We start from the raw sequence: 13,243 nt of genomic DNA, 5'->3' as shown, positions 1-13,243 counted from the left end.
AGTAAATGGGCACTAAGTCACTATTTACACACTACTAAATGTTTGAGTGTTGCACCATTAAATATTTTCAGCAGCCTCGGACCAGGTGTAACTGATGGAATAAAAAAGCAGACTCATTTAATGACATCAATGAGCTCATGTTTTGCATGACAGGCTGCAATCCTTTCGACATATATAATGATGTTGATATTTACACTTGTTTACAATAAAAAGAGAGAAAAAAAAACTTTTAAGGGACTCTTCAGCATGAAACAGTTCTAATGGTGCAGTTTCCCGTCTGTTGCTCACTCCTTGTGTCGAATGAAGCGGCACATCCAGTCTGATGTCTCCCTCAGAAACCGCAAGCTTTATGATGATTTTGCCACTGCATCGGAGAGCGTGACAGTGGCATCTGATGCTGATGACTCGACTGAGCTGCCACCTTCGGGTCTGCTCATCCAGTCTGAGCCTGATGCACAGCTGTACGCTATGCTTTCCCGAGCCACCATGAGCAAGTTCCCCCCCTCACCCCTAACTGCTAGATGATTGGTTCCTCGGGTTCCGTGAGCACGCCCCCCGGATCCTTTCTTCTCGGAGGTGCATGACGAGTTCACAAAGCCGTAGAGGGAACCTTTAACTGCCCGAAACCGGCTTCCTCGCTCCTCCGCTCTCACTACCCTCGATGGCGGAGTGGCCCCTCAAGCTGTCTCCGCCCTGCAGGCCATGATTGTCTGTTGTTTCCTGCAGGAAGCTGATGCCCCCATCTCACGTCCCCCGTTGCTTACGCTGCCAAAACATTGTGCTGTGGCCTGAAAACCCATGAGACGTATTCGCCACACTTAACCTCACTCCAGCTTGGGCAGGATGTGGTCTCCATGGGTCTTTTCCCCCTGAAAGAATAGGAGTTGGAAAAGAACGCCTTCACCGATGCGTGTTATAGTACTAAACGGCCCCGCAGCCTGCTCCCATGCTTGGCATGTCGTTTGTTCCCCTCCTTCAGGATACCGGGAACCTAAAAAGTTTATGACTTTTTATGGGGTGTTGGGGTACGTGCAGTCTGATGGAGCCTGCTGCTTTGGCATGCAACTGCCTGCCCGCTCCTGCATCAACAGCTAACGTACACAGTTCAGTGCATGGCGTGATTGAATAGGGACCCCTAGCGTCGCTTCATTCGACACAATGTCGAGTGAGCAACAGACAGGGAACGTCTAGGTTACTGTTGTAACCTCCGTTCCCTGATGGAGGGAACAAGACGTTGAGCCCCCCCTGCCATGATGCTGAACCAAGCCACTGTAATGGCCAAACCTTATTCTCAGCTCCTCAGGGCAAAACCTGACTAAACAGATGCACGATTCCCTCCTTATATACCCGGGGGGAGGGACATGCAAATTCTGTCTGCCAATTTCTCATTGGCTTTTTCTCAAGTTCAGAGGTAACCGAGGCCTTGAAGAGTGTCGCTTCATTCAACACAACGTCTCGTTCTCTCCATCAGGGAATGCAAGTTACAACAGTAACCTAGACCTTTTCAGGAAGCGTCACCCGGTGTCAAGTTTCAACACATTCAAAGTATATATAGGATATTGAAATGTATGTCTATTTTTACAGCCTGTTGTATTAGCATTTATTTATCACCCCTTATTTATTTTAGATACTGATCCTATATATTGATTTTTACAAAGGGCAAATATGCTATTTATCAAATCTATTTTTATTACATATCATAATTTAATGGGGATTTAATTTATTACAGCTGACAGTTACATGAGCAAACAAGGTTTGAACATCAACCATAACAAGACCAAATTGAAGTTCACAGCTTTTTAACACTTCTGTGTACAAATTTGAAGGCTGCTTATTGGATCAATACAGGTAAACGTTACATTATGCGACTACACGTTACTTTATGGAGACCTGTACGACCTACTGGTTAAGTCTTGCCATAAGAACATGTGGTGCAACCAAATTAAGCACTGACTTAGTTACAAACGAACTATTAGTACCCTTAATGTGAACTTTATGACCTATCTTACGTGAGAACTTACAGCTGGTGTAACCCTAACCAAATGAATATTGGTTTCCAGTGTCAAACTACAGTCTCCTTATTACAAATCTGGTGAAATGCTGTCCACTCCTAAGTTTATGCTGTGTCATGTTTTTAGATCTGTAATATAACATTAGGCAGCTTAAAATGTTTGGAATTGCATGAATGGGTGAACCTGCAGTACTTTGCCTTCACAATGCTCATGAACCACTCGAAACAGCTGAAAACAGCACATCCACATGTGAACACAGACTAGCGTGTCACCCCTTGAAATAGCAATGGCCTACAATATTCTATGTTTTTGCAGTGAGCACAACCTCCTGGGTGCTCGTTGCCTCTTCTATGATTCTCGTGAGAGAAAACGAATCTTGAACTCGCCTTGATGACTGTCCAATAATCAACATGATCACAAGGGAAATCGACATGTTCCTTTTCGAAAGTTCATGTACCCTTGTATCAACCAAATTCAAGTGACATCCCTATCAGACATGTTTGCATCAATTCAGATGTGATCATATTTCACTCTAGTGTTACTGATTATTGTGCGAGCAGTATCAAAGACATCGGTATTGGTCCCATGGAAACCAGGAAATGATTACAGTCACATAATCTATAATGAGAATGATTTGGAGAATAAATTTTCTCTAAAATTACATCTTACTTCATTGACATTTAGGTTAAGGGTTTGTGTTTGAGTTAGGGGTAGAGTTAATAAAATGTGCATTCCTGTTGACTGTAACTATAAGTACAATCATTACAATTAAAATATTGCTTTTGGCATGACACTGAGGACATTTCACCTCTAAATTGGAACTCATGCATGCCCATACGATCAACAACACTTTCAGCTTTGGCACAGACTGATTTCAGTAGCAAAACTTTCAACCTACTGTTGCCAAATTCAAAGTGAGAACACTCTAATTGAATAGCAATTTGATCGATCAAGACACATGAATTGACTAAGGCTCTAGGATACTTGGTTTCCATCAGAAAGTGCTTGAGGATTAATATGATTTGCCAAAGAAAGAACAACATTCTAACAAACCATTTAGGTTGTAGGGTTTGCTTAAGGGTTTGCGTTAAGGGACATTTATACAGGTTTGGAATTGAAGAAAAGGTTTTATACTGTAGGTGCATTAATGCCCATACAATGTTGCTAATGAAAACAATACACTTGAGATGCTGTTCCACCCCCAGCTCAGTACTGTGTGTCCACTGTTTTAAAATTGAAATTGTTTTGCTGTGTGTGAAAAGTTGAACGCAGATGATGGAATGTTAAAATGTGCTGTGAATGGCCTCATAAAGAGTTTTCTGCTTGAGCTTATGGTTAGAATTGAACTACATTGATATCAACCATTTCCCTGTGGTTTTATATATACTGTAGGTTTGTGGTTAAGCATGGACAGTAGCTGTGTTAAACACCTTGCAAAACATGCAATTGCATGTGGCCCCGGACATCAGGGGGCCCCATATCACAGCCGAATACAAATCTACCATGTGAAAAAGAGCAAAAGCCACAAATATTAACCATAATTCAGCTGTCTGTTTGAGTTTATCTCCACCTTAAGCATGGAGAGACCAGCATCTTATTTCCTGGAACTGACAGTAGGAAGAGGTTACTGTGCTACTTATTAGATGGCTGTTGGACCGCACAGTTATTAATATTGATTTCCTCCTTAGGGAATATAAATTCTGCTATACTGCTGCATCCATATACTAATGATGGGACTTAGCCTTCAGAGAAAAGCCCATTGCAGACTCTGCAAACTGCAAGGTAGACCTGAGAGACCACAAACCCTTATATAAATGAGATAATGTTGCAGTAAAGTCGCCAAGCCTTATTACCCATACACATTTGTTCTGGCAAATACTAGCCGGCCATATCTGTGTGTTCTCTTATTTCATTTCCTCTTTACACACAATAATTCGCAGCAGCAAACATGCAATTGTTGATACTTCTGTCACACAATAATAGCATTGTTATATCTCGAGAATGGAACATGTTGACACCAATTATATCATAATTCAATTCCCATGGTGTTTTCTGACAGAAGTAATGCAGGCTGCTGCAATTCTTAAAGTTGGGCACAATATTCCTATGACGATATGCAGTTCTATTTATTCACAAGCATTCAATCATAATGTCATGGGTGTTCTAGAATACGTTATTTCTCAAGGTTTCCAGTCTACGTGAAAATGAGAGGAATTCCATATTTTCCTTACAGATGAGGACAGTTTATCTCACTTTATGAAAGTCATTCTGTGGGAATAATTTTATCATATTGAGGAAAGGTGATAACTGCTCCAGGGAGGCTGAAGGTTATGATTAGATCAGTTTTTTTGACACTTATGGCTATACATGTATATACATATACACAGCTGGCTTCTGTTCAACAAATGCTGACAAAATTAGATTATTATGCATTTTTATCATGATTATAAAAAACAAGAGCTTCAGTTAAATGAGTAATTTTGTGCCACAGAAACAGCAAAACAATTACTTTAAAACTGAACACATTTTGTGTTTTTTTGGGAGAATAAACTTACAAATTCATTTAATTCTCTGTGTATTAAGCTGGGATACAAAAACAATAGTATAATATTCACAAATTTTTTTTTTATTTAAATACTGGATGTCATTAATAAATCGTCTCGGGTTACTTAAATGTAACCCTTGTTCCCTGATAAAAGCGTAATGAGATGCTGCGCTGTAAGTGCTTTGGGAACACCTTCATGTGAGTGACCAGCTGTGAATATGTGTGTAACACGTCAATGAATTGACCGAATTTATAGCCTTTGCCGGTGTATTCATTGGATGCACCTGGGGCTGGGCTATAAATAGATGTGTCACCACAGCATCGTCAGGTATTTTGTCTGAAGAGCAGTCCCGGGGCATCCCAGTGCAGCAGGGAAGCGCAGCATCTCGTTTTTATCAGTTAACAAGGGTTACATTTAAGTAACCTGAGACGTTCCCTTTACAAAAAGCTACACTTCTGATGCAGCACTGGAAGCGCTTTGGGAACGAGAATACCCACGCCAATGCACTGAGGCTGTCCGAACCCCCTACGGTTGTGTAGTGTGCTCACAAGAACGTGAGAGGTCTCAGACATGATCTTGAGATGTCAACTCTGGGGCATAAGAGCCCGGAGTGTTATGAACATCTAAACTATAGAATCTAATGAATGTGTGCAGAAAGGACCAACCTGCCGCATCACAAACATGCTGCAGAGGGTGACCTCTAGCCAAGGCTTTAGAGGAGGCGAGCCCTCTGGTAGAGTGAGCCGTGATACTTAATGGCGAAGCTTGAGCGCGTGCCTCATAGGCCAGGGCAGTAGCGTCCCTCACCCAATGTGACATAGTCTGCTTGGAGGTGGCCACCCCCCGGTTGTGGCTCCCATGGCAAATGAATAGTTGCCCTGACTTACGCCACTAGCTAGTGCGGTGGACATAAGTCTAAAGGACACAGACTGGACACAGTTTGTGAAGTCTTTGCTACTCCGGCGTTGCAAAACGGGTCGCAAAAGGCACCTTAGGCAGGTAGATGAGGGTGAAAAATTGCTTTGGTCATTCCTGGGGCAAACTCTAAACAGGCTGGCAAAACAGACAGAGCCTGTAGGTCCCCAATTCTCTTTAGTGAGGTAATCGCCATAAGAAAAACCATCTTGAGAGTCAGAAGTCTGTCAGACACTGACTCTAGAGGTTCAAAGGGGGTCTCAACCAGACCCTCAAGGACTATTGCTAAGTCCTATGAAGAGGTCCTGGTCCTAGTAGGAGGCCACAGTCGCATGGCTCCACGAATGAAGCGAGCGAGTAGAGGATCCCTCCCAAAGGGCACCCCGTCCATCAAGGTGTGGCAAGCCAAAATGCCGGCCACATAGACCCTGAGAGTGGCTGGGCATGTGCCTGCTGACAGTTCTTCCTGCAGAAAGTCCAGAACTGAAGCAATCTGGCAGTTAACTGAATCTGCATTATGAACTTTTAGTAGAGGGAAACGCATACAGGGGGGGGCTGGGTGACTCAGTGAGAAGTAGAGGAGACATTGCGCTGTTCATAGAGGCGAAGAGGTCCTCTTCTGCCCTGTAAAATCTCACCCAGATTTGTTCCAAGTGGAGGGAGCCCTAGCACTTAAAATGGTCTCGATAACCTCAGGAGAAAGCCCTGTGTACCTCAGTTGGTACCCTTCAGGGGCCAAGCAATGAAAGGTTCCACAGTTCGGGCCGGGGATGAAATATTGTCCCCTGTGCCTGAGAAAGATGGTCCTTCCTGTTCAGAATCGCCCAAGGCGAGTCATCGAGAAGAGATATTAACTCCGAGAACCATACCCTGTTCGGCCAGCGCGGCGCTATCAGTAAGAGGCAAGACCCTTGCTGGCGAACTCTGGCCAAGACTCCCGGGAGCAGAGAAACCAGGGAAAAACGCATACAGACACATTCCGGGCCATGTATGTGCCATCGCGTCACCAGACCCAGGGGGCTGGGTGACTCAGGGAGAAGTAGAGGAGACATTGCGCTGTTCATAGTGGCGAAGAGGTCCTCTTCTGCCCTGTAAAATCTCACTCAGATTTGTTCCACTACCTCTGGGTCGAGTTTCCACTCCCCCTTCGGTATTTTCTGTCTGGACAGTAAATCTGCTCCCACATACGTGCATCCAGGGATATAAACTGCCCTGAGTGACAGGAGCTTGCCCTGGGCCCCAAGGAGAATCCGTCGTGCCAGAAATTCAGCTGACGTGAACGTGGACCTCCTTGATGGTTTATGTAAGAGACTACCACTGTATTGCCCACCCACACCAAGACATGGCAGCCTCTGGAGGAAGTATTTCAGGGCCATCAACTCGAGACAGTTACTGTGACAACCGAGCTGAGGACCCTCCCATTCGTTGATACTGACGAGCAGTACAACCTTGACCTAGCCTGACTTTGCTCTGGGTGTTCTGAATGGAAATGATCAAATAAACCCAATTGCTACAGCTGATTGTTTATTTGTTCTGACCATTGCCTGTTTTCCTGGATTTACTGCTTTTTGGATACTCCTTTGTTTTGTGTGCCTTGTTGGACTGTCGTTTTGGTTTATTGGATTATACCGCCTGCATAACGACTACCTTTATTTGCCTGCTGATTTGGATTGTTTGCTTGTGTTCTAATAAACTTCCAGCACATGGATCCAAACACCATCTCCATGGCCAGTTCATTACAGATGAATGTGCACAACCTGTGTATTCCTTGGGATATCTCTTCTGTTAATTTCAAATTATTAACTTCTGCATGTTAGATTTTGCTGGAGGTCTTTTTTTTTTTATATAATTTTGGTAACCCATAAGTAATTAAATAAGAGTTACCACATAAACATGAAGGAATGAATAATGATCTGGACAATTATTTTAAAGTGAGGGTCATGGTAACATATTTTTAATTAATGAAAAAACACTTATAATGAATATACAATTTTTTTTACAAAATATATTGTAGGTTAATCTTACAAGAAGTGTTTAATTTTAATAAATTTTTTCTGAGTAATTTAATTGATTCTGTGAATAAAAAAATAATGAGTGTCACACCCATCAAGCTTCTAATCCAATCAGGTTTTGCCATATTCAATGCTCTCACTGAAACTGAAAGAAGATAGAGTGCTATTTTGCTCCTCCATTAATTTATACCACCATAGTTCAATTTGTGTGAATTATTGTGCTTATTAAACCACTGCAATTTACATAAACAGTTCTGTGAACAAACATGGACTCGATGTGTTGCAGATGTTGTCCATGTTAGGAGTAAAAGTTTGTGTGTAAAGATTTTGACACATTGTAAGTTAATGCTGCTTTGAGAGGTCCTGAGTAATTTGTATGGTCCTTCTCACGTCTGGCCTTAGGGCAAACCTTAGGATGGGGGGTTTGAGAGTTTGATACGAAACCACTCATAGACCATTGAGAAGTCTTTTCCAACGTGTTGGAAGGTCTGGGGCCTTACTTTCTGAAGTATCTGGTAGTTGTCCGAGCAGCTGATCTGATGGCTGTACTTGGCATTGGTTTGCGTTGGTACTGCCACAATCCAATCAAAATAGAGCCACTCTTCTTTGCCTCTGGTCCGATTATTTACCGCAGCAGTATTAGAGAGCAAATAGAAGTAAACACACTTCTTCATGGAATAGTAGACTAATCTAATTTTACTGGAACAGATTTTTTATTTGTATATTTATTTGTTTTGAAAAACTGTATAATCATGATTGAATGTTACTATTTGTCAGCTGTAATGGATGGTTTTTAAAGGTATGAAAAAAAAAGTGAATGCACGAACATTAGAAGAAGCTTAGTTACAGGTACTGCACTAAAATTACTCAGACTTCTCCTCTAAATGTCATGTTTGCAAATAATTAAGATAACATTTTTAACAATTTAATTTATATTTTTGTGCTTTCTTATCATTCAGTAATACATAAACATAATGATTGATGTATGTTCTCAAGAAATCAGAGACCCTCTCCTCGAAATCTGAACAAGTGGTCAAGAGAGACGCCCAGGCGTAACGGTGATGTGCCTCGCTTGTAAACACATCTTAATACCACTGTACACGTGGGCTCAGTTGGGGACGAATGGTCAAATGGTCATGTGGTTGATACATTACAGTCCTGTAGTGTATTGTGTGCACCAGAATGACGGCCAACAAGACTGTGAGTCACAACAGCAAGTCTTGTTGTGTATAGTTGGCTTAATGCTGTCCTAAACTTTTTTTATGGCATTAAACAGGTGTCTTCAACTGCAGGGGTGTAACTCATAGGTGTACCCGAACACATATCTGAAGTGGAAATGTGCATTAAAAATATTAATACAAAGTCTATATTATTAAGTTAACATCAAAGTTAAAGTTAAAAATCTTAAGTTCCGTTAACTATTTATTTGTTACTCCCACATTAAAATGTATGCATACAATTTAAATGAAATATGTCTCTCAGTGTCAATTAATGATTATTTTAAAGGCTTTGCATTATACGCCCCATAACAAAGTCTGCTATCAAATTAAAGAGGTTGTTCACCCAAAAATGATAATTCCCTCATCATTTACTCAAGACTTATAGTGAATAAGGCCAAAGAAAATAAGACATTTTAGATTGTTTTTCTCAGAGTAACCGATTTTACAGAGAAACCAACATAGCAATTTAAATTATTGAAGTTGTATGGATCATCTGTATGTTTCCTTTATGTCCTTTTTGGAGCTTGAAAGTTATGGACCCTGTCGACATGCATTGTATGGATTTCATATCATATCTCCTTCAAAATATGGTGGTTGTGCTACATTGAAGAAAGAAATGCATAAGAGATTGAGACGAGGGTGAGTAAATGATTAGAGAATAGGAGGACTTTTTTAAGTCATTATAGGCCAGGCTTCTATAGTGCAACACACAGTTTTATACAATATGTAACAGGGAGTGCTGGTTCAATCTCTCTATTCACCAAGGGGTCCTTGGCCTGAAAAAGGTTTAAGACCCTGTCATAAACTAATATGGAAAAACAAAAACACTTGCTTTGTCTTGTAGTGTGCACTTCAGACATGGTTCTGAGAAACAACGCTGATGCTGGTTGAAGTGTTTCTAGTGAGATTATTAGCATGTGATTTGAACCAGTGAGGATAGGTCTTCAAAGGCTTTTCTAGGCTCCATCTAATCATCTCAGACAGACTGAAGAGAGACCTCAGCTTAACATGAGAGAAAAAGAGATTTACAATGAGATTTGGAGTTTAATTCAAGCATTGGTCTCATATTCTTTAATCTAGGTATACTACAGAGATTCCTTTCACTGGGCTACCATTTTCCAATGTAGATTGTGAGGCAGCGGTGAATTTTAAGGAACATATTCTTATTTCCTCAAACTGCTGAGTAAATTTTAAGATCCCACATGAATGTGCGAAAATAAAGCCATCAAAATGTTTTGACTTCTCGCCTTTGCAGCCTCGCCACATTGTAAGATTGCCTGCTTTTCCGCACTCTAAAAAGGAAATAAAATGAGCAGTTGATGCTGCAGTCTTAAATAAATTATAAATAGACAAAACTGCAAAGCCTGTTTCAGGAGTTGGGCAGTTTTGGTTAAGAGGAAACCAAGTTATCTTTTTGACATGACTATACATGCCCGCCATGATCCTTGGCTCCAAAAACAATGTGTTATCACTTGAGGTTTGTCTGCATTTAATTTTAACATCAGTTCCTGCTTGCGACTTTAGTCTGCCTGTCAGAGACTGCACAGCTGGGCTCTGAGTGAGCATGACAGCCTTGTCACTAGTGGGAATAAGCTGTGCAGAACTTTGGCTTTAGGACTGTTTTTGTCAGGCAGAAAGGCATGAGGCATGAAGGTCCCAAAGAGTCAGTCCCAGGAAAGACTGTCCATGTATCTGTTTCCTCTGAATGGCTCACTTCCCCTCACTGGCTGGAATGCTCTTGAAGCACTATTTCTTCAATTTACTCCATTAATGTTTTTTAGAAGTATCTTGGTCTTCAAACAGAAGATTCCAGTGCACTACAAGACTTGATTGCATTATCATTTCTCTAATCCACCTTATTTCTTATTCTCTTGTACCTGTTCTAAGGACCAGCTAAAAATGAACATGTATTTTAAAAACATAAAATATTCACATGTTCACATGAGCATCCATACGGCAAACTTGTACATACTTATAGTTAAAACTTGTCCTTACTAGAGGTCTGCACGGGCCTTAAAATGAAACCCAATCCTGACCCGTACTGAGACCATCTGGCACGACCCTACCCGGCCCAAACAATACTGTCAAATTATAAACCCGAACCCAACTTCAATAATTTGTCCGTTCGCATTTGTCTGTGTGTGATTGCGCATGCACGAAACAAGTTCTATAGGCCTGTTTATTTTTCCATTAATTGTAAACCTGAACCCGAATTCCTAATTGAAAAACTGAACCGAACCCGACTCGAAACCTGGCGGGTTCTCTGGTCCCATCGGGCCCTGGTGGGGTTGCAGACCTCTATTCCTTACACTGTGTTATAACACATTGTAACATGTCTTATCAGACATGACAACACATTTCCAATGACAAGAAATGTGTCTACTAAAACTGAATGCAAAACTTCTGAAGTACATGACATATTGAGAGCTAATCAGAAGATATTTAATGTTTAATATTCTGCGATGTGGAACAGGAATTTGGACAAATTAGATTTCACAGTGGGTGGGGCTACACAGTGCGTTGACACAGAAATAGAAGCTAACAACAAAATGCCCTGACACACGCCACTTAAACTTAGAATAAACTTTACATGGAAGATATAGCTTTAATCGATTATTGTTGCACCTGTTTGTTAAACAGTGTTAATTTTCTTTGCTGAAATTCATTAAGACAGACATGATGCTTTTTTGCCAAATAGGGACAACCAATTTTTGAAGGTGCCAATGCTAATTTCTGTATTTTGACTATAAATGATACAACCTATTTTTTCAGCATTATTCAAAATAATAGCTAAATAAGACAATGATGGACAAAAGGGGGACATATTTACCTCTCCAGGGCTTGGATCTTTTCTGCTGTGATTCCCTGAACTATCTTCTTCAGCACGTCTGTGTCTGCGATTGGCTCTACCCTCCTTTGCTCCCTGCTGAAGGAGTATCGTCCAATGAGCAGCCCCAGAACAAACACAGCCACCCCTGCTAGCAGATATTTGGCCAGGCAGGTCCAACTCCGCCTCTGACCTTTGGGTACCGATCGGCTAAAACGAGAGATGTAATTAGGGTCCTCCTGAAGACGTTCAAAACGTCCATGGGGGGAGACAGAGGGTTGAATGGGTTCGAGATCTGGGTCCATGCCCCCACCAGAAGAGCTGCTCTCAGGCTGATGCTCCACACACTCCAGCTGGAAGCGGTCCAAACCTGGTTCCTCCAGTTCCTTCTCCATGTCCCATTCCAATTCTATAGAAGCTGCATGCAGATCCTCACTCTCCAGATCTCGCACATGGAGAGGACCGTGGCCAGCACGTACCTTCCTGTACGCCATATCTGTCACTGTACACACATAAAGAAACACATTTATTATGAATTTATTTAAAAGCAAGCACTGGTATAAGTTATGAAAACACACTGTAATAACATTAATGAGGTTGCAAATAAATTAAGATAAAAGCATATTAAAATATATTCCCTTTCTAAAGTGTTATATATTCTGGGGCATGCTGTCACAGAAAGTCAACATGTGTTTACTACAGTGGCGGGCCATTCATTTAAAGTCTAGGCCTTCAGTGTGATTCATGCCATTAAGAAAACACAGATTCACAATGAATAAAACACTCTATTCCTTTGGACATACATTATGTCACAGCTAACTAGTAATACCAATTGACATTTTAAAAACACATCCACACATGAAAGCTAGAACTTGAAACGGCACTTAATGCTCAAGCAAGCAATTTTAACTGCAGCATGTCTGTATTGTGAAATGAACATCTCCCGAACAGACATTCAAAAATCATAATTTTTCATATGAATCTACCAAGGAGGTCTATAATACCTGGAAAACGCTATCTAATAATATTTGCGATTTAAATGTTGCTTGCTATACATTTCGTTTCATCAGGGTACACGGTTATGTTGCGTTCCATTCAAGCTGGATGTGGGACATTCCTACTTGATATCTCCGAACATAAATGCATACCATTCCCCGATATTTGGAAGACATTAGAAATGTCTCCTAGCAACCCAACTGATGATCAATGCTGCAGCGCTAGCATTTGTGCTTCAGGTGTACGATTATCAAAAGAGATTATATTTTACCGTGTTTTATACACCTGTTTCTGTTAAAATCATGAAATGTAGAAACTAACTAATTTATTGATATTATTTTTTAGTAATAGTTTAGAATTTCTGCATGAACCAACAAGTTGTAATGCTGACTTAAAGATGCATTCCATTGCACTTTTCCTAGTAGGAAGTTGGAAAATCCGACTTTCCGAGTTGAATGGAACGCAGCACTACTTTTCAAAACTTGATCCGACGCTAAATGCTCAAGCAGTCTAATTTACACTTAGAAAACTCCTAATGTTGCTATAACAATGCAAAAAGCACTTACCAATATACTTGAAGTGAAAATCAGTCCTCCTTTAATAAATTGTATATATTTTAAAATATATTAATAAAGTTGAATAAATTAAGCAATCACCCGGGCATGCAGAACATCTTCGCTTTCAAATTAAGTACATCACTTAAAGTGTGATTGCG

General features: G+C 40.9%; 1 protein-coding gene across 2 annotated transcripts in view; it reads right to left on the bottom strand.

Moving 5' to 3' along the window:
- LOC127632789 (inactive N-acetylated-alpha-linked acidic dipeptidase-like protein 2) overlaps positions 1-13,243 on the bottom strand; it is a 373,182-nt gene that overhangs the window by 245,550 nt on the left and 114,389 nt on the right. For both annotated transcript variants that reach the window (XM_052111561.1, XM_052111562.1), the window contains exon 2: positions 11,536-12,034. In XM_052111561.1, the coding sequence (XP_051967521.1) occupies positions 11,536-12,034 (499 nt within the window). The remainder of the gene's footprint in view (positions 1-11,535; positions 12,035-13,243) is intronic.

The sequence above is a fragment of the Xyrauchen texanus genome, chromosome 39 (assembly GCF_025860055.1).
Source record: "Xyrauchen texanus isolate HMW12.3.18 chromosome 39, RBS_HiC_50CHRs, whole genome shotgun sequence".
In the NCBI taxonomy this organism is placed as follows: domain Eukaryota; kingdom Metazoa; phylum Chordata; class Actinopteri; order Cypriniformes; family Catostomidae; genus Xyrauchen; species Xyrauchen texanus.
Note: the sequence above shows the minus strand (reverse complement) of the source record. Positions and strands in the feature narration are given on the sequence as shown.